Source organism: Dendrobates tinctorius, unplaced genomic scaffold (assembly GCF_039654945.1).
Source record: "Dendrobates tinctorius isolate UK_male_01 unplaced genomic scaffold, ASM3965494v1 ptg000085l, whole genome shotgun sequence".
Taxonomy (NCBI): Eukaryota; Metazoa; Chordata; class Amphibia; order Anura; family Dendrobatidae; genus Dendrobates; species Dendrobates tinctorius.
Window position 1 is genome coordinate 8,370,097 of NW_027361753.1, and position 24,733 is coordinate 8,394,829.

The 24,733-nt window shown below is 48.5% G+C and overlaps 1 protein-coding gene across 1 annotated transcript in view; it reads left to right on the top strand.

Annotated features, from left to right (window-relative positions):
* Positions 1-310: 310 nt before the first annotated feature.
* The window catches only part of ST8SIA3 (ST8 alpha-N-acetyl-neuraminide alpha-2,8-sialyltransferase 3), a 63,444-nt gene continuing 39,021 nt past the window's right edge, over positions 311-24,733 (top strand). The window contains exon 1 of the mRNA XM_073584836.1: positions 311-824. Within this exon, the coding sequence (XP_073440937.1) occupies positions 646-824 (179 nt within the window). The 5' untranslated portion in view covers positions 311-645. The remainder of the gene's footprint in view (positions 825-24,733) is intronic.

Sequence of the window (24,733 nt, forward strand, 5' to 3'; positions counted from 1 at the left end):
CTGTTCATGTCTGTGACTTACATCAGCAAGGGACCAAATACTTATTTCCTTGACTATAGATAATAGAAGCAATAGAGTTGGATAGAGGTGAGATCGATAAGTAGATAATTTATATTTTTAATGATTTATTTATTATAACAATAATTCATAAAAAAAGCATAAATCTAACCGCACAAAATGAAGAGGAATCACCTACAGCTGGTACATAAGTAGTGTTTTTTCCATAGCTTTTCCCCCTTTGCTGCTGCCTGGTGCAGAGAGGGTCTGGTGTGAGGGCACGGTGCCTCCCTGGCAGAGGGAAGCCTGGCTCTGAGCCGCACTACGCATGCCCCCTGCCTCCTCCTGCATGCCGGACTGTGTGAGGGGGATTCCGGGCTGTATGGGGGGCTTCCTTCTCCTTTCCTCCCATAGCTGAGTGGGATGCAGTGGCCTCCATCCATTATTGCAGGCTGGCGGTGCACAATGAGGGGGGCTCCTAGCAGCCGCAGCACAGACGCCTCAGCTGCCATTTCCCCTGTGCAGCTCTGCCCTCCATCTTCCTGCTAAGTCTCCCCGGCGCTGGGCTCTCTCCCTGTGGATTATCTCCTCATTATTTCGTGTCTCCCCGCCGACCTAGTTCTTATGTGGCTGCTGCATTGAGCAGGGATGAGAATCTGCAAGATGGTGCGGGTTGCAAGTGTGCTGGGGCTGGTGATGCTGAGCGTCGCCCTCCTCATCCTGTCCCTCATCAGCTATGTGTCCCTGAAGAAGGACAACATCTTCACCACCCCCAAGTATGCCAGAGCTGGGGGTCCCAGGATGTACATGTTCCACGCAGGATTCAGGTATGTAGCACAGGGATACATTGTGTCAGCGGGGGAGGGGCAGGAGGGACACATTGTATCAGGGGGCTCAGCTCATGGCTGGGGGGCTGAGAGGGGCTTTATTCTGGGTGTAGATGGGTGCTGCTTTCACTGCTGAGATTGTCCATCATCATGGTCCCTGCCTCATCTACATTCCATGGCCGACATCCTGGCGCAGGCGCGGCGGAAGGAGCACAATGGAGGGTCCCTCAATCCTCACCCATCCTATAATGCACAGTGGTCTTATTATTGGCAGCCCCTCCCTGTGACATTAACCCTTGGCTGGCCACTCTGGATTCCGCCTGTCCTGAATTATTACACTGATTTTGGCTCATTCTAAACTATTAGGGCAGTTGCTGTCCCAGGTGCTGATTCCCCGGCTTTGTGTATAGGTAGAAAGTCTGGTGAACCCCCAGTGGTCTCCAAACAGTGAGGCTTCTCACAGCCGGCACGGCCCACTGAGAGTTGTAGTCCTGCAATAACTGGTGGAAAGCGAGAGCCACAGATTGGTGCAGGGGCAAAGAGAAAGAACTGCCCTTGTTTCCGAAGCTTGGCCGATAAAAGTTTAGGTTTCTCGATAGGTGGAGTTGGATCGTTCTCTTTTGTTATCGCCTCCTGCAAATCCTCTTGAAAAGAAGTCAAAAAGTCAAATTGTCTCTGTTGAAGAGAAATAAGAGTTAATGGAAAAATCACCCAACTTTTCCTAAAGTCCTGCCTAGTAATGTATTGATAAAGGAGCAGATGGAAAGAGGAAATCTAGGAAAGCTGGATGAAATATAAAAGAGTGAGAGGAAGATTAGATGGCCCCCGGCTTTCCCACACGCAGATATAGCTCAGGAAGTTTACAGGAAGAACGACTTGTGCCATATTCTAGAAAATGCGCGTCAGATTATTAGATACCGTCGTGGCATCTGCTGACATTTTTTTTTACATTGTGGGATGTATAATGTGAGCCACAATAGTAGTCATGCCCAGTTACAGCCTGTAATGTGCTCCAGAGCTGAAATCACAATTCTGCTAGTATCAGAGCTGAATACTTTGTGTTGCTGGCTCAGTCTCTGCGCTAAGTTTGCTCTGATGATTTCAGTTGAATAATAGAAGCTCAACTGAGCTCTTAGGTGAGTTTTTCCGGACAAGCTTTCTGACTGTTTCCAATATCCAGCAGAATTGTGAATGAAAATTGCATGTTGTAGGCCTGCAGGGTGGACATAGCACAGTGCGATGATTTGCAGCATCACTATAAAAACACCTAATCACGGTTAAGCTTTACATGGTGTTATAGACCTCGGTGTAACCCAGATGAGGCCCCTGTGCAAGAACCGTCCAATAATATGTCTGTGCCAGAAGCTGATTGTTGCTGTGGAGGTGGAAGTGGGCCCCCTTACCACTTGAGCCCCGTGCGGCTGCTGCCCCATTAGTATGTTCTCCCTGACCCCAAAATATGGGAAAACATAGTAGACTTGACTAAGTCATATATCAGAGGTGGGCAATTTTTTTTCCAAGATAGACTGTGACTGTTGTGGAGGCCGAACCGATCGGCCAAACTTTATTCTGCTCATTATTATTGTTAAATATCAATTTTTATCACTTAATCTTGAGCGTAATTAAGTCTGGTAACTTGCCGATACTGTTAATATATGTAAGGTCTTCTTTCCTGCATCAACCAATAAAAAAGCATAATTTACTGCTTTTTATAAAAATGATATAAAGCAGTAAATTATTCTGCTCCTGTTTTTCAGCCTTTGTACCTTGATCAACAGCTCCCAACACAATATGATGTCCCTACAATCCCCACTCAGAGTAAGATATCCCCACACAGCCCCCTTTATAGTCTGTCCCCACAAAGCCTCCCCTACACAGTATCATGTTCCCACACAGTATGTAGTCCCCACAGGGCCCCCAACATAGTAAGATACCCCCTCACAGCCCCCCTACATAGTCTGTCCCCACAAAGCCCCCCAACACAGTATGATGTTCTCACACAGTATGAAGTCCCCACAGAGCCCCCAGCATAGTATGATATCCCCTCACAGCCCCCCTACATAGTCTGTCCCCACAAAGCCCCCCAATACAGTATGATGTTCCCACACAGTATGTAGTCCTGTAGTCCCCACAGAGCCCCCCGCATTGTATGATATCCCCTCACAGCCCCCCCTAAATAGTCTGTCCCCACAAAGCCCCCCAACACAGTATGATGTTCTCACACAGTATGAAGTCCCCACAGGGACCCCAACATAGTAAGATACCCCTTCACAGCCCCCCTACATAGTCTGTCCCCACAAAGCCCCCCAACACAGTATGATGTTCTCACACAGTATGAAGTCCCCACAGAGCCCCCAGCATAGTATGATATCCCCTCACAGCTCCCCTACATAGTGTGTCCCCACAAAGCCCCCCAACACAGTATGATGTTCCCACACGGTATGAAGTCAACACAGAGCCCCCAGCATTGTATGATATCCCCTCACAGCTCCCCTACATAGTGTGTCCCCACAAAGCCCCCCAACACAGTATGATGTTCCCACACGGTATGAAGTCAACACAGAGCCCCCCGCATTGTATGATAGCCCCTCACAGCCCCCCCCTAAATAGTATGTCTCCACAAAGCCCCCCTACACAGTATGATGTTCCCACACATTATGAAGTCCCCACAGAGCCCCCCTCATAGTATGATATCCCCTCTCAGCTCCCCTACATAGTGTGTCCCCACAAAGCCCCCCAACACAGTATGATGTCCCCACACGGTATGAAGTCAACACAGAGCCCCCCGCATTGTATGATAGCCCCTCACAGCCCCCCCTAAATAGTATGTCTCCACAAAGCCCCCCTACACAGTATGATGTTCCCACACAGTATGATGTCCCAACAGAGCCCCCCACATAGTATGATATCCCCTCACAGCCCCCCTATATAGTGTGTCCCCACAAAGCCCCCCAACACAGTATGATGTTCCCACACAGTATGAAGTCCCCACAGAGCCCCCCTTGTAGTATGATATCCCCTCACAGCTCCCCTACATAGTGTGTCCCCACAAACCCCCCAACACAGTATGATGTTCCCACACAGTATGAAGTCCCCACAGAGCCCCCCGCATTGTATGATAGCCCCTCACAGCCCCCCCTAAATAGTATGTCTCCACAAAGCCCCACAACACAGTATGATGTTCCCACACAATATGATGTCCCCACAGAGCCCCCAACATAGTATGATACCCCCTCACAGCCCCCATACATAGTGTGTCCCCACAAAGCCCCCCAACACATTATGATGTTCCCACACAGTATGATGACCCCCAAAAAACCCCCACATAGTATGAATCCCATCACAGCCCCCCCTACATAGTGTGTCCCCACAAAGCCCCCCAACACAGTATGATGTTCCCACACAGTATGATGTCCCCACAGAGCACCCAACATAGTATGATACCCTCTCACAGCCCCCCTACATAGTGTGTCCCCACAAAGCCCCCCAACACATTATGATGTTCCCACACAGTATGATGTCCCCACAGAGCCCCCAACATAGTATGATACCCTCTCACAGCCCCCCTACATAGTGTGTCCCCACAAAGCCCCCCAACACATTATGATGTTCCCACACAGTAGGATGACCCCCAAAAAAACCCCACATAGTATGAATCCCATCACAGCCCCCCCACATAGTGTGTCCCCACAAAGCCCCCCAACACAATATGATGTTCTCACACAGTATGAAGTCCCCACAAAGCCCCCAACACAGTATGATGTTCCCACACAGTATGAAGTCCCCACAGAGCCCCCGTCGTAGTATGATATCCCCTCACAGCTCCCCTACATAGTGTGTCCCCACAAACCCCCCAACACAGTATGATGTTCCCACACAGTATGAAGTCCCCACAGAGCCCCCCGCATTGTATGATAGCCCCTCACAGCCCCCCCCTAAATAGTATGTCTCCACAAAGCCCCCCAACACAGTATGATGTTCCCACACAATATGATGTCCCCACAGAGCCCCCAACATAGTATGATACCCTCTCACAGCCCCCATACATAGTGTGTCCCCACAAAGCCCCCCAACACATTATGATGTTCCCACACAGTATGATGTCCCCACAGAGCCCCCAACATAGTATGATACCCTCTCACAGCCCCCCTACATAGTGTGTCCCCACAAAGCCCCCCAACACATTATGATGTTCCCACACAGTATGATGACCCCCAAAAAACCCCCACATAGTATGAATCCCATCACAGCCCCCCCCACATAGTGTGTCTCCACAAAGCCCCCCAACACAATATGATGTTCTCACACAGTATGAAGTCCCCACAGAGCCCACCAACATAGTATGATATCCCCTCACAGCCCCCTACATAGTCTGTTCCCACAAAGCCCCCCAACACAGTATGATGTTTCCACACAGTATGATGTCCCGAAAGAGCCCCCCACATAGTATGATATCCCCTTACAGCCGCCCTACATTGTGTGTCCCCACAAAGCCCACCTTAGACAGTGTGATGTTCCCACACAGTATGAAGTCCCCACAGAGCCCCCAACATAGTATGATATCCCCTTACAGCCCCCTACATAGTCTGTCCCCACAAAGCCCCCCTACACAGTATGATGTTCCCACACAATATGATGTCCCCAGAGAGCCCCCCACATAGTATGATATGTCCTCACAGCCCCCCTACATAGTGTGTCCCCACAAAGCCCCCCTACACAATATAATGCTCCCACTATTTATGAAGTCCCTACAGAGCCCCCACATAGTATGATATCTTCTCACAGCCCCCCTACACAGTATAATGTTCCCACACAGTATGAAGTTCCCACAGAGCACCTCACATAGTATAATATCCCCTCACAGCCCCCCCCACATAGTGTGTCCCCACACAGCCCCCCCAACACAGTATAATGTTCCCACACAGTATGAAGTTCCCAGAAAGCACCTCACATAGTATGACATTCCCTCACAGCCCCTATATAGTTTGCCCCCACAAAGCCCCCCTAAACAATATGTCCGCACAAAGACCCATACACAATATGTCCCCACAAAGTCCCCTACACAGTATGATATCCCCACACAGCCCCCTTGCATAGTATTATATCCGCACACAGTCCCCCACATGGAATGATGTATCCAGACCTTTGGTTGTCCCAGTACTTGGCCCGCACTGGAACACCCAATGTGCCGCATGTGACCCTCGGGCCACACTTTACCCAGGTCTGCCATATATTGTTATCCACTATATGACTATATTATGCCATGCACATTTTGCTTTAGCATAGGACGCTTTTGGTGATGCGTATTGCCAGGGTTTCTAATCGATTATGCTAATAACTCTCTGAGCAAACTCTCATCAGAGTTTGAACCAAGGGTCACCTTAGTGTGATCCAATTGACTTGCATGAGAGAATCGCAGCACAGGTGCGGAGAAGACGGAGAACTTAATTTCTCCATCTTCTCCATTGTATGTGTCTGCATAAATCGCACTGCACTCTGATGACACCCGAGTGCAGTCCAACGTTTTACATGTACCCATAGACTTGAATGGGTACTGCCCCATAGTATAACACTGGCCCAAGTGCTATCAGATAACACATCGCATAGCACTCGGGTGAGCGAGCCCCGTCACTTTACGGCAGTGTGTCTTCAGTGCCATACATCCTCCTGGCTGATGTCTTAGGGGCAGAAGAGAACAACTGAGGGGGCAGAAGAGAACAACTGAGGGGACAACAAGTTATATATGGAGTGCTGAGCACTTTATAACTGAGGGTTTGCTACAGTTGTATCCAGTTTAGGCAACTCTATGTGAGCTTAAAGAGCACAAATCTGTCCTATTTGTTACAGTGTATCACTGGCACTTATCTGGAATCCAGCCTTTGTAGCTCACATAGATTGCCCACACAGGATGCAGTGCCAGGTAAAGGGAACCTATCACCAGGTTTTCCCCATATAAAGTACGGCTAGCACCTGTAAGCCCCCTGGTACAGCATTCGGGTCCCCAATCCCTTCTGCAAGGTACAAAAAAAAGCTTTTATTATACTCACAGATGGCGCAGTCCAGTCTGATGGTTGTCTCTGGTCTTGATCCGATGCCTCCTCTTTTCCTGTGATCGCCGTCCTCTTTCACTATGGCGTCACTATGAGACCGGCACTATGGCATAACTATGAGACCAGCACTATGGCAGGACTATGACACCGGCGCTATGACATGACTATGAAACCGGCACTATGACATGACTATGAGACCGGCACTATGGCAGGACTATGAGACCGGCACTATGGCAGGACTATGAGAACAGCACTATGGCATGACTATGACACCGGCACTATGGCGTGACTATGAGACCGGCACTATGGCATAACTATGAGACCGGCACTATGGCGTCACTATGAGACCGGCACTATGGCGTCACTATGAAACCGGCACTATGGCATAACTATGAGACCGGCACTATGGCATAACTATGAGACTGGCACTATGGCGTGACTATGAGACCGGCACTATGACATGACTATGAGACCGGCACTATGACATGACTATGAGACCGGCACTATGGCGTCACTATGAGACCGGCACTATGGCATAACTATGAGACCGGCACTATGGCGTGACTATGAGACCGGCACTATGGCGTGACTATGAGACCGGCACTAAGACATGACTATGAGACCGGCACTATGGCATGACTATGAGACCGGCACTATGGCATGACTATGAGACCGGCACTATGACAGGACTATGACACCGGCACTATGGCGTCACTATGAGACCGGCACTATGGCATGACTATGAGACCGACACTATGGCAGGACTATGAGACCGGCACTATGGCAGGACTATGAGACAGGCACTATGGCAGGACTATGAGACCGGCACTATGGCAGGACTATGAGACCGGCACTATGGCAGGACTATGAGACCGGCACTATGGCAGGACTATGAGACCGGCACTATGGCATGACTATGAGACCGGCACTATGGCAGGACTATGAGACAGGCACTATGGCAGGACTATGAGACAGGCACTATGGCAGGACTATGAGACCGGCACTATGGCAGGACTATGAGACAGGCACTATGGCATGACTATGAGACCGGCACTATGGCAGGACTATGAGACCGGCACTATGGCATGACTATGAGACCGGCACTATGGCAGGACTATGAGACAGGCACTATGGCAGGACTATGAGACCGGCACTATGACATGATTATGAGACCGGCACTATGGCATGACTATGAGACCGGCACTATGTCATGACTATGAGACTGGCACTATGGCAGGACTATGAGACCGGCACTATGAAATGACTATGAGACCGGCACTATGGTAGAAATATGAGACCGGCACTATGGCATGACTATGAGACCGGCACTATGGCAGGACTATGAGACCGGCACTATGACATGACTATGAGACCGGCACTATGGCAGAAATATGAGACCGGCACCAAGGCATGACTATGAGACCGGCACTATGGCAGGACTATGAGACTGGCACTATGGCAGGACTATGAGACCGGAACTATGGCATAACTATGAGACCGGCACTATGGCATGACTATGAGACCGGCACTATGGCATGACTATGAGACCGGCACTATGGCATGACTATGAGACCGGCACTATGGCATGACTATGAGACCGGCACTATGGCATAAATATGAGACCGGCACTATGGCATGACTATGAGACCGGCACTATGACATGACTATGAGACCGGCACTATGGCATAAATATGAGACCGGCACTATGGCATGACTATGAGACCGGCACTATGACATGACTATGAGACCGGCACTATGACATGACTATGAGACCGGCACTATGGCATGACTATGAGACCGGCACTATGGCATGACTATGAGACCGGCACTATGGCATAAATATGACACCGGCACTATGGCATGACTATGAGACCGGCACTATGACATGACTATGAGACCGGCACTATGGCATAAATATGAGACCGGCACTATGGCATGACTATGAGACCGGCACTATGACATGACTATGAGACCGGCACTATGACATGACTATGAGATCGGCACTATGGCAGGACTATGAGACCGGCACTATGGCATGACTATGAGACCGGCACTATGGCATAAATATGAGACCGACACTATGGCATGACTATGAGACCGGCACTATGACATGACTATGAGACCGGCACTATGGCATAAATATGAGACCAGCACTATGGCATGACTATGAGACCGGCACTATGGCATGACTATGAGACCGGCACTATGACATGACTATGAGACCGGCACTATGACATGACTATGAGACCGGCACTATGGCATGACTATGAGACCGGCACTATGACATGACTATGAGACCGGCACTATGACATGACTATGAGACCGGCACTATGACATGACTATGAGACCGGCACTATGACATGACTATGAGACCGGCACTATGGCATGACTATGAGACCGGCACTATGACATGACTATGAGACCGGCACTATGACATGACTATGAGACCGGCACTATGGCATAAATATGAGACCAGCACTATGGCATGACTATGAGACCGGCACTATGGCATGACTATGAGACCGGCACTATGACATGACTATGAGACCGGCACTATGACATGACTATGAGACCGGCACTATGGCATGACTATGAGACCGGCACTATGACATGACTATGAGACCGGCACTATGACATGACTATGAGACCGGCACTATGACATGACTATGAGACCGGCACTATGACATGACTATGAGACCGGCACTATGGCATGACTATGAGACCGGCACTATGACATGACTATGAGACCGGCACTATGGCATGACTATGAGACCGGCACTATGGCATGACTATGAGACCGGCACTATGGCATGACTATGAGACAAGAATAGAATAAGAACAGAATAAGACAACACGATCCCATCCCTGGTATTGACTCATGGAGGAGTCAGTAGAGACCCTGACATGAGTAGACAAGGTCATAAGCATTCCAGAAAGCATATATAAAGAAATGCACATAAACAGGACTATGATCAATATAAACAAAGTGCCAATAGAAGACAAACAATACACAAGATATCAAGTAATGTCAGTGGCCTAAAATGAGAACCATGTAATATACAAGATATCAAATATTGGTAACCGAAAATGGGCGTCCCCAAGAACAGTAAGAGAACACATACAAATTGTTGGGCTCAACAACAAAAAAACCACTTAAGCAATAGAGATCAGGGATGTATAACGCATGTGTGATTTAATAAACATATATATTTTTTGCTAATTTCAGGAGTGCGCTATGTCCATGGAATGACCCTTTTTTCTTTCTTTGTTTATACTCTCATGCATGGCGCAGCACCCGTCTACTTGCTATTTATGCCTATTCATGTAGTGCACCCTTTTTCCTAGTTGTATCACTGGCACTATGGCATGACTATGAGACCGGCACTATGACATGACTATGAGACCGGCACTATGGCAGGACTATGAGACCGGCACTATGACATGACTATGAGAACAGCACTATGGCGTGACTATGAGACCGGCACTATGACATGACTATGAGACCGGCACTATGGCAGGACTATGAGAACAGCACTATGGCATGACTATGACACCGGCACTATGGCGTGACTATGAGACCGGCACTATGGCATAACTATGAGACCGGCACTATGGCATAACTATGAGACCGGCACTATGGCATAACTATGAGACTGGCACTATGGCGTGACTATGAGACCGGCACTATGACATGACTATGAGACCGGCACTATGACATGACTATGAGACCGGCACTATGGCGTCACTATGAGACCGGCACTATGGCATAACTATGAGACCGGCACTATGGCGTGACTATGAGACCGGCACTATGGCGTGACTATGAGACCGGCACTAAGACATGACTATGAGACCGGCACTATGGCATGACTATGAGACCGGCACTATGGCATGACTATGAGACCGGCACTATGACAGGACTATGACACCGGCACTATGGCGTCACTATGAGACCGGCACTATGGCATGACTATGAGACCGACACTATGGCAGGACTATGAGACCGGCACTATGGCAGGACTATGAGACAGGCACTATGGCAGGACTATGAGACCGGCACTATGGCATTACTATGAGACAGGCACTATGGCAGGACTATGAGACCGGCACTATGGCATGACTATGAGACCGGCACTATGGCATGACTATGAGACCGGCACTATGGCAGGACTATGAGACAGGCACTATGGCAGGACTATGAGACAGGCACTATGGCAGGACTATGAGACCGGCACTATGGCAGGACTATGAGACAGGCACTATGGCATGACTATGAGACCGGCACTATGGCAGGACTATGAGACCGGCACTATGACATGATTATGAGACCGGCACTATGGCATGACTATGAGACCGGCACTATGGCAGGACTATGAGACAGGCACTATGGCAGGACTATGAGACCGGCACTATGACATGATTATGAGACCGGCACTATGGCATGACTATGAGACCGGCACTATGGCAGGACTATGAGACCGGCACTATGAAATGACTATGAGACCGGCACTATGGCAGAAATATGAGACCGGCACTATGGCATGACTATGAGACCGGCACTATGGCAGGACTATGAGACCGGCACTATGACATGACTATGAGACCGGCACTATGGCAGAAATATGAGACCGGCACCAAGGCATGACTATGAGACCGGCACTATGGCAGGACTATGAGACTGGCACTATGGCAGGACTATGAGACCGGAACTATGGCATAACTATGAGACCGGCACTATGGCATGACTATGAGACCGGCACTATGGCATGACTATGAGACCGGCACTATGGCATGACTATGAGACCGGCACTATGGCATGACTATGAGACCGGCACTATGGCATAAATATGAGACCGGCACTATGGCATGACTATGAGACCGGCACTATGACATGACTATGAGACCGGCACTATGGCATAAATATGAGACCGGCACTATGGCATGACTATGAGACCGGCACTATGACATGACTATGAGACCGGCACTATGACATGACTATGAGACCGGCACTATGGCATGACTATGAGACCGGCACTATGGCATGACTATGAGACCGGCACTATGGCATAAATATGACACCGGCACTATGGCATGACTATGAGACCGGCACTATGACATGACTATGAGACCGGCACTATGGCATAAATATGAGACCGGCACTATGGCATGACTATGAGACCGGCACTATGACATGACTATGAGACCGGCACTATGACATGACTATGAGATCGGCACTATGGCAGGACTATGAGACCGGCACTATGGCATGACTATGAGACCGGCACTATGGCATAAATATGAGACCGGCACTATGGCATGACTATGAGACCGGCACTATGACATGACTATGAGACCGGCACTATGGCATAAATATGAGACCGGCACTATGGCATGACTATGAGACCGGCACTATGGCATGACTATGAGACCGGCACTATGGCATAAATATGAGACGGCACTATGGCATGACTATGAGACCGGCACTATGACATGACTATGAGACCGGCACTATGACATGACTATGAGACCGGCACTATGACATGACTATGAGACCGGCACTATGACATGACTATGAGACCGGCACTATGGCATGACTATGAGACCGGCACTATGACATGACTATGAGACCGGCACTATGGCATGACTATGAGACCGGCACTATGGCATGACTATGAGACCGGCACTATGGCATGACTATGAGACAAGAATAGAATAAGAACAGAATAAGACAACACGATCCCATCCCTGGTATTGACTCATGGAGGAGTCAGTAGAGACCCTGACATGAGTAGACAAGGTCATAAGCATTCCAGAAAGCATATATAAAGAAATGCACATAAACTGGACTATGATCAATATAAACAAAGTGCCAATAGAAGACAAACAATACACAAGATATCAAGTAATGTCAGTGGCCTAAAATGAGAACCATGTAATATACAAGATATCAAATATTGGTAACCGAAAATGGGCGTCCCCAAGAACAGTAAGAGAACACATACAAATTGTTGGGCTCAACAACAAAAAAACCACTTAAGCAATAGAGATCAGGGATGTATAACGCATGTGTGATTTAATAAACATATATATTTTTTGCTAATTTCAGGAGTGCGCTATGTCCATGGAATGACCCTTTTTTCTTTCTTTGTTTATACTCTCATGCATGGCGCAGCACCCGTCTACTTGCTATTTATGCCTATTCATGTAGTGCACCCTTTTTCCTAGTTGTATCACTGGCACTATGGCATGACTATGAGATCGGCACTATGGCATGACTATGAGACTGGCACTATGGCAGGACTATCAGACTGGCACTATGGCATAAATATGAGACCGGCACTATGGCATGACTATGAGACTGGCAGTATGGCATGACTATGAGACCGGCACTATGGCAGGACTATCAGACTGGCACTATGGCATAAATATGAGACCGGCACTATGGCATGACTATGAGACCGGCACTATGGCATGACTATGAGACCGGCACTATGGCATGACTATGAGATCGGCACTATGACATGACTATGAGACTGGAACTATGGCAGGACTATGAGACTGGCACTATGGCATAACTGAGACTGGCACTGTGGCAGGACTATGAGACCGGAACTATGACATGACTATGAGACCGGCACTATGGCATGACTATGAGACCGGCACTATGGCATGACTATGAGACCGGCACTATGGCATGACTATGAGACCGGCACTATGACTTGACTATGAGACCGGCACCATGACATGACTATGAGACCGGCACTATAGCACGACTATGAGACCGGCACTATGGCACGACTATGAGACCGGCACTATGGCAGGACTATGAGACTGGCACTATGGCAGGACTATGAGACCGGAACTATGGCATAACTATGAGACCGGCACTATGGCATGACTATGAGACCGGCACTATGGCATGACTATGAGACCGGCACTATGGCATGACTATGAGACCGGCACTATGGCATGACTATGAGACCGGCACTATGGCATAAATATGAGACCGGCACTATGGCATGACTATGAGACCGGCACTATGACATGACTATGAGACCGGCACTATGGCATAAATATGAGACCGGCACTATGGCATGACTATGAGACCGGCACTATGACATGACTATGAGACCGGCACTATGACATGACTATGAGACCGGCACTATGGCATGACTATGAGACCGGCACTATGGCATGACTATGAGACCGGCACTATGGCATAAATATGACACCGGCACTATGGCATGACTATGAGACCGGCACTATGACATGACTATGAGACCGGCACTATGGCATAAATATGAGACCGGCACTATGGCATGACTATGAGACCGGCACTATGACATGACTATGAGACCGGCACTATGACATGACTATGAGATCGGCACTATGGCAGGACTATGAGACCGGCACTATGGCATGACTATGAGACCGGCACTATGGCATAAATATGAGACCGGCACTATGGCATGACTATGAGACCGGCACTATGACATGACTATGAGACCGGCACTATGGCATAAATATGAGACCGGCACTATGGCATGACTATGAGACCGGCACTATGGCATGACTATGAGACCGGCACTATGGCATAAATATGAGACGGCACTATGGCATGACTATGAGACCGGCACTATGACATGACTATGAGACCGGCACTATGACATGACTATGAGACCGGCACTATGACATGACTATGAGACCGGCACTATGACATGACTATGAGACCGGCACTATGGCATGACTATGAGACCGGCACTATGACATGACTATGAGACCGGCACTATGGCATGACTATGAGACCGGCACTATGGCATGACTATGAGACCGGCACTATGGCATGACTATGAGACAAGAATAGAATAAGAACAGAATAAGACAACACGATCCCATCCCTGGTATTGACTCATGGAGGAGTCAGTAGAGACCCTGACATGAGTAGACAAGGTCATAAGCATTCCAGAAAGCATATATAAAGAAATGCACATAAACTGGACTATGATCAATATAAACAAAGTGCCAATAGAAGACAAACAATACACAAGATATCAAGTAATGTCAGTGGCCTAAAATGAGAACCATGTAATATACAAGATATCAAATATTGGTAACCGAAAATGGGCGTCCCCAAGAACAGTAAGAGAACACATACAAATTGTTGGGCTCAACAACAAAAAAACCACTTAAGCAATAGAGATCAGGGATGTATAACGCATGTGTGATTTAATAAACATATATATTTTTTGCTAATTTCAGGAGTGCGCTATGTCCATGGAATGACCCTTTTTTCTTTCTTTGTTTATACTCTCATGCATGGCGCAGCACCCGTCTACTTGCTATTTATGCCTATTCATGTAGTGCACCCTTTTTCCTAGTTGTATCACTGGCACTATGGCATGACTATGAGATCGGCACTATGGCATGACTATGAGACTGGCACTATGGCAGGACTATCAGACTGGCACTATGGCATAAATATGAGACCGGCACTATGGCATGACTATGAGACTGGCAGTATGGCATGACTATGAGACCGGCACTATGGCAGGACTATCAGACTGGCACTATGGCATAAATATGAGACCGGCGCTATGGCATGACTATGAGACCGGCACTATGGCATGACTATGAGACCGGCACTATGGCATGACTATGAGATCGGCACTATGACATGACTATGAGACTGGCACTATGGCAGGACTATGAGACTGGCACTATGGCATAACTGAGACTGGCACTGTGGCAGGACTATGAGACCGGAACTATGACATGACTATGAGACCGGCACTATGGCATGACTATGAGACCGGCACTATGGCATGACTATGAGACCGGCACTATGGCATGACTATGAGACCGGCACTATGGCATAACTATGAGACCGGCACTATGACGTGACTATGAGACCGGCACTATGGCGTGACTATGAGACCGGCACTATGGCGTGACTATGAGACCGGCACTATGGCGTGACGATGAGACCGGCACTATGACGTGACTATGAGACCGGCACTATGGCGTGACTATGAGACCGGCACTATGGCATGACTATGAGACCGGCACTATGGCGTCACTATGAGACCGGCACTATGGCATGACTATGAGACCGGCACTATGGCAGGACTATGAGACCGGCACTATGGCATGATTATGAGACCGGCACTATGGCATAACTATGAGACCGGCACTATGACATGACTATGAGACCGGCACTATGGCATGACAATGAGACCGGCACTATGAAATGACCATGAGACCAGCACTATGGCAGGACTATGAGACTGGCACTATGACATGACTATGAGACAGGCACTATTACATAACTATGAGACTGGCACTATGGCATAACTATGAGACCGGCACTATGGCATAACTATGAGACTGTCACTATGACATAACTATGAGACTGGCACTATGCATGACTGTGGGACTGGCACTATGGCATAACTATGAGACCGGCAGTATGGCATGACCATTAGTCTGGCACATTGGCATGGTTTTGAGGCTAGCACTATGGCATGACTATGAGACTGGCACTATGCCATGACTATGAGACTGGCACTATGGCATGACTATGAGACCGGCACTATGGCATAACTGAGACTGGAACAATGGCAGGACAATGAGACCGGAACTATGGCAGGAATATGAGACCGGCACTAAGGTATGGTTATGAGACTGGCACTATGGCATGACTATGAGACCGGCACTATGGCATAACTGAGACTGGCACTATGGCAGGACAATGAAACTGGAACTATGGCAGGACTATGAGATCGGCACTATGGCATGATTATGAGACCGGCACTATGGCATGACTATGAGACCGGCACTATGACATGACTATGAGACCGGCACTATGGCATGACAATGAGACCGGCACTATGAAATGAACATGAGACCGGCACTATGGCAGGACTATGAGACCGGCACTATGGCATGATTATGAGACCGGCACTATGACATGACTATGAGACTGGCACTATGACATGACTATGAGACCGGCACTATGGCGTAACTATGAGACCGGCACTATGGCATAAATATGAGACCGGCGCTATGACATGACTATGAGACCGGCACTATGGCATAACTATGAGACTGGCACTATGGCATAACTATGAGACCGGCACTATGACAAGACTATGAGACCGGCACTATGACATCACTATGAGACCGACACTATGGCGTAACTATGAGACCGGCACTATGGCAGAAATATGAGACCGGCACTATGGCATGACTATGAGACCGGCACTATGGCAGGACTATGAGACTGGCGCTATGGCAGGACTATGAGACCGGCACTATGGCAGGACTATGAGACCGGCACTATGGCAGGACTATGAGACCGGCACTATGGCAGGACTATGAGACCGGCACTAGGACAGGACTATGAGACCGGCACTATGACATGACTATGAGACCGGCACTATGGCGTGACTATGAGACCGGCACTATGGCGTCACTATGAGACCGGCACTATGGCATAACTATGAGACCGGCACTATGGCGTGACTATGAGACCGGCACTATGACATGACTATGAGACCGGCACTATGGCAGGACTATGGGACCGGCACTATGACATGACTATGAGACCGGCACTATGACATGACTATGAGACCGGCACTATGGCAGGACTATGAGACCGGCACTATGGCAGGACTATGAGACCGGCACTAGGACAGGACTATGAGACCGGCACTATGACGTGACTATGAGACCGGCACTATGGCGTGACTATGAGACTGGCACTATGGCATCACTATGAGACCGGCACTATGGCATAACTATGAGACCGGCACTATGGCGTGACTATGAGACCGGCACTATGACATGACTATGAGACCGGCACTATGACATGACTATGAGACCGGCACTATGGCGTCACTATGAGACCGGCACTATGGCATAGCTATGAGACCGGCACTATGGCGTGACTATGAGACCGGCACTATGACATGACTATGAGACCGGCACTATGGCATGACTATGAGACCGGCACTATGGCATGACTATGAGACCGGCAATATGACAGGACTATGACACCGGCACTATGGCGTCACTATGAGACCGGCACTATGGCATGACTATGAGACCGGCACTATGGCAGGACTATGAGACCGGCACTATGGCATGACTATGAGACCGGCACTATGGCAGGACTATGAGACAGGCACAATGGCAGGACTATGAGACCGGCACTATGACATGATTATGAGACCGGCACTATGGCATGACTATGAGACCGGCACTATGGCAGGACTATGAGACAGGCACTATGGCAGGACTATGAGACCGGCACTATGACATGATTATGAGACCGGCACTATGGCATGACTATGAGACCGGCACTATGTGATGACTATGAGACCGGCACTATGGCATGACAATGAGACCGGCACTATGAAATGACTATGAGACCGGCACTATGGCATGACTATGAGACCGGCACTATGGCAGAAATATGAGACCGGCACTATGGCATGACTATGAGACCGGCACTATAAAATGACTATGAGACCGGCGCTATGGCAGGACTATGAGACCGGCACTATGGCAGAACTATGAGACCGGCACTATGACATGACTATGAGACCAGCACTATGGCATGGCTATGAGACCGGCACTATGGCAGAAATATGAGACCGGCACCAAGGCATGACTATGAGACCGGCACTATGGCAGGACTATGAGACCGGCACTATGACATGACTATGAGACCGGCACTATGGCATGACTATGAGACCGGCACTATGGCAGAAATATGAGACCGGCACCAAGGCATGACTATGAGACCGGCACTATGGCAGGACTATGAGACCGGCACTATGGCAGGACTATGAGACCGGCACTATGACATGACTATGTGACCGGCACTATGGCAGGACTATGAGACCGGCACTATGACATGACTATGAGACCGGCAATATGGCATGATTATGAGACCGGCACTATGACATGACTATGAGACCGGCACTATGGCATGACTATGAGACCGGCACTATGGCATAACTATGAGACCGGCACTATGGCATAACTATGAGACCGGCACTATGGCGTCACTATGAGATCGGCACTATGACATGACTATGAGATCGGCACTATGACATGACTATGAGACCGGCACTATGACATGACTATGAGACCGGCACTATGGCATGACTATGAGATCGGCACTATGGCATAACTATGAGACCGGCACTATGACATGACTATGAGACCGGCACTATGACATGACTATGAGACCGGCACTATGACATGACTATGAGACCGGCACTATGGCATGACTATGAGACCGGCACTATGGCATAACTATGAGACCGGCACTATGGCATAACTAGGAGACCGGCACTATGACATGACTATGAGACCGGCACTATGACATGACTATGAGACCGGCACTATGGCATGACTATGAGACCGGCACTATGGCATAAATATGAGACCGGCACTATGGCATGACTATGAGACCGGCACTATGGCATGACTATGAGACCGGCACTATGGCATGACTATGAGACCGGCACTATGGCATAACTATGAGACCGACACTATGACATGACTATGAGACCGGCACTATGACATGACTATGAGATCGGCACTATGGCATGACTATGAGACCGGCACTATGGCATGACTATGAGACCGGCACTATGGCATAAATATGAGACCGGCACTATGGCATGACTATGAGACCGGCACTATGACATGACTATGAGACCGGCACTATGACATGACTATGAGACCGGCACTATGACATGACTATGAGACCGGCACTATGACATGACTATGAGACCGGCACTATGGCATTACTATGAGACCGGCACTATGGCATGACTATGAGACCGGCACTATGGCATAACTATGAGACCGACACTATGACATGACTATGAGACCGGCACTATGACATGACTATGAGACCGGCACTATGACATGACTATGAGACCGGCACTATGACATGACTATGAGACCGGCACTATGACATGACTATGAGACCGGCACTATGGCATGACTATGAGACCGGCACTATGGCATGACTATGAGACCGGCACTATGGCATGACTATGAGACCGGCACTATGGCATAAATATGAGACCGGCACTATAGCATGACTATGAGACCGGCACTATGGCATGACTATGAGACCGGCACTATGGCATGACTATGAGACCGGCACTATGGCATGACTATGAGACCGGCACTATGGCATAAATATGAGACCGGCACTATGACATGACTATGAGACTGGCACTATGGCATGACTATGAGACCGGCACTATGGCATGACTATGAGACAAGAATAGAATAAGAACAGAATAAGACAACACGATCCCATCCCTGGTATTGACTCATGGAGGAGTCAGTAGAGACCCTGACATGAGTAGAAAAGGTCATAAGCATTCCAGAAAGCATATATAAAGAAATGCACATAAACAGGACTATGATCAATATAAACAAAGTGCCAATAGAAGACAAACAATACACAAGATATCAAGTAATGTCAGTGGCCTAAAATGAGAACCATGTAATATACAAGATATCAAATATTGGTAACCGGAAATGGGCGTCCCCAAGAACAGTAAGAGAACACATACAAATTGTTGGGCTCAACAACAAAAAAACCACTTAAGCAATAGAGATCAGGGATGTATAACGCATGTGTGATTTAATAAACATATATATTTTTTGCTAATTTCAGGAGTGCGCTATGTCCATGGAATGACCCTTTTTTCTTTCTTTGTTTATACTCTCATGCATGGCGCAGCACCCGTCTACTTGCTATTTATGCCTATTCATGTAGTGCACCCTTTTTCCTAGTTGTATCACTGGCACTATGGCATGACTATGAGATCGGCACTATGGCATGACTATGAGACTGGCACTATGGCAGGACTATCAGACTGGCACTATGGCATAAATATGAGACCGGCACTATGGCATGACTATGAGACTGGCAGTATGGCATGACTATGAGACCGGCACTATGGCATGACTATGAGACCGGCACTATGACAGGACTATGACACCGGCACTATGGCGTCACTATGAGACCGGCACTATGGCATGACTATGAGACCGGCACTATGGCAGGACTATGAGACCGGCACTATGGCATGACTATGAGACCGGCACTATGGCAGGACTATGAGACAGGCACAATGGCAGGACTATGAGACCGGCACTATGACATGATTATGAGACCGGCACTATGGCATGACTATGAGACCGGCACTATGGCAGGACTATGAGACAGGCACTATGGCAGGACTATGAGACCGGCACTATGACATGATTATGAGACCGGCACTATGGCATGACTATGAGACCGGCACTATGTCATGACTATGAGACCGGCACTATGGCATGACAATGAGACCGGCACTATGAAATGACTATGAGACCGGCACTATGGCATGACTATGAGACCGGCACTATGGCAGAAATATGAGACCGGCACTATGGCATGACTATGAGACCGGCACTATAAAATGACTATGAGACCGGCGCTATGGCAGGACTATGAGACCGGCACTATGGCAGAACTATGAGACCGGCACTATGACATGACTATGAGACCAGCACTATGGCATGGCTATGAGACCGGCACTATGGCAGAAATATGAGACCGGCACCAAGGCATGACTATGAGACCGGCACTATGGCAGGACTATGAGACCGGCACTATGACATGACTATGAGACCGGCACTATGGCATGACTATGAGACCGGCACTATGGCAGAAATATGAGACCGGCACCAAGGCATGACTATGAGACCGGCACTATGGCAGGACTATGAGACCGGCACTATGGCAGGACTATGAGACCGGCACTATGACATGACTATGTGACCGGCACTATGGCAGGACTATGAGACCGGCACTATGACATGACTATGAGACCGGCAATATGGCATGATTATGAGACCGGCACTATGACATGACTATGAGACCGGCACTATGGCATGACTATGAGACCGGCACTATGGCATAACTATGAGACCGGCACTATGGCATAACTATGAGACCGGCACTATGGCGTCACTATGAGATCGGCACTATGACATGACTATGAGATCGGCACTATGACATGACTATGAGACCGGCACTATGACATGACTATGAGACCGGCACTATGGCATGACTATGAGATCGGCACTATGGCATAACTATGAGACCGGCACTATGACATGACTATGAGACCGGCACTATGACATGACTATGAGACCGGCACTATGACATGACTATGAGACCGGCACTATGGCATGACTATGAGACCGGCACTATGGCATAACTATGAGACCGGCACTATGGCATAACTAGGAGACCGGCACTATGACATGACTATGAGACCGGCACTATGACATGACTATGAGACCGGCACTATGGCATGACTATGAGACCGGCACTATGGCATAAATATGAGACTGGCACTATGGCATGACTATGAGACCGGCACTATGGCATGACTATGAGACCGGCACTATGGCATGACTATGAGACCGGCACTATGGCATAACTATGAGACCGACACTATGACATGACTATGAGACCGGCACTATGACATGACTATGAGATCGGCACTATGGCATGACTATGAGACCGGCACTATGGCATGACTATGAGACCGGCACTATGGCATAAATATGAGACCGGCACTATGGCATGACTATGAGACCGGCACTATGACATGACTATGAGACCGGCACTATGACATGACTATGAGACCGGCACTATGACATGACTATGAGACCGGCACTATGACATGACTATGAGACCGGCACTATGGCATGACTATGAGACCGGCACTATGGCATGACTATGAGACCGGCACTATGGCATAACTATGAGACCGACACTATGACATGACTATGAGACCGGCACTATGACATGACTATGAGACCGGCACTATGACATGACTATGAGACCGGCACTATGACATGACTATGAGACCGGCACTATGACATGACTATGAGACCGGCACTATGGCATGACTATGAGACCGGCACTATGGCATGACTATGAGACCGGCACTATGGCATGACTATGAGACCGGCACTATGGCATAAATATGAGACCGGCACTATAGCATGACTATGAGACCGGCACTATGGCATGACTATGAGACCGGCACTATGGCATGACTATGAGACCGGCACTATGGCATGACTATGAGACCGGCACTATGGCATAAATATGAGACCGGCACTATGACATGACTATGAGACTGGCACTATGGCATGACTATGAGACCGGCACTATGGCATGACTATGAGACAAGAATAGAATAAGAACAGAATAAGACAACACGATCCCATCCCTGGTATTGACTCATGGAGGAGTCAGTAGAGACCCTGACATGAGTAGAAAAGGTCATAAGCATTCCAGAAAGCATATATAAAGAAATGCACATAAACAGGACTATGATCAATATAAACAAAGTGCCAATAGAAGACAAACAATACACAAGATATCAAGTAATGTCAGTGGCCTAAAATGAGAACCATGTAATATACAAGATATCAAATATTGGTAACCGGAAATGGGCGTCCCCAAGAACAGTAAGAGAACACATACAAATTGTTGGGCTCAACAACAAAAAAACCACTTAAGCAATAGAGATCAGGGATGTATAACGCATGTGTGATTTAATAAACATATATATTTTTTGCTAATTTCAGGAGTGCGCTATGTCCATGGAATGACCCTTTTTTCTTTCTTTGTTTATACTCTCATGCATGGCGCAGCACCCGTCTACTTGCTATTTATGCCTATTCATGTAGTGCACCCTTTTTCCTAGTTGTATCACTGGCACTATGGCATGACTATGAGATCGGCACTATGGCATGACTATGAGACTGGCACTATGGCAGGACTATCAGACTGGCACTATGGCATAAATATGAGACCGGCACTATGGCATGACTATGAGACTGGCAGTATGGCATGACTATGAGACCGGCACTATGGCATGACTATGAGATCGGCACTATGGCATGACTATGAGACTGGCACTATGGCAGGACTATGAGACTGGCACTATGGCATAACTGAGACTGGCACTGTGGCAGGACTATGAGACCGGAACTATGACATGACTATGAGACCTGTACTATGACTTGACTATGAGACCGGCATCATGACATGACTATGAGACTGGCACTATGGCAGGACTATGAGACTGGCACTATGGCATAACTGAGACTGGCACTGTGGCATGACTATGAGACCGGCACTATGGCATGACTATGAGACCGGCACTATGACTTGACTATGAGACCGGCACCATGACATGACTATGAGACCGGCACCATGACATGACTATGAGACCGGCACTATAGCACGACTATGAGACCGGCACTATAGCACGACTATGAGACTGGCACTATGGCACGACTATGAGACCGGCACTATGGCACGACTATGAGACCGGCACTATGGCACGACTATGAGACCGGCACTATGGCACGACTATGAGACCGGCACTATGGCACGACTATGAGACCGGCACTATGACATGATTATGAGACCGGCACTATGGCATGACTATGAGACCGGCACTATGGCAGGACTATGAGACAGGCACTATGGCAGGACTATGAGACCGGCACTATGACATGATTATGAGACCGGCACTATGGCATGACTATGAGACCGGCACTATGTCATGACTATGAGACCGGCACTATGGCATGACAATGAGACCGGCACTATGAAATGACTATGAGACCGGCACTATGGCATGACTATGAGACCGGCACTATGGCAGAAATATGAGACCGGCACTATGGCATGACTATGAGACCGGCACTATAAAATGACTATGAGACCGGCGCTATGGCAGGACTATG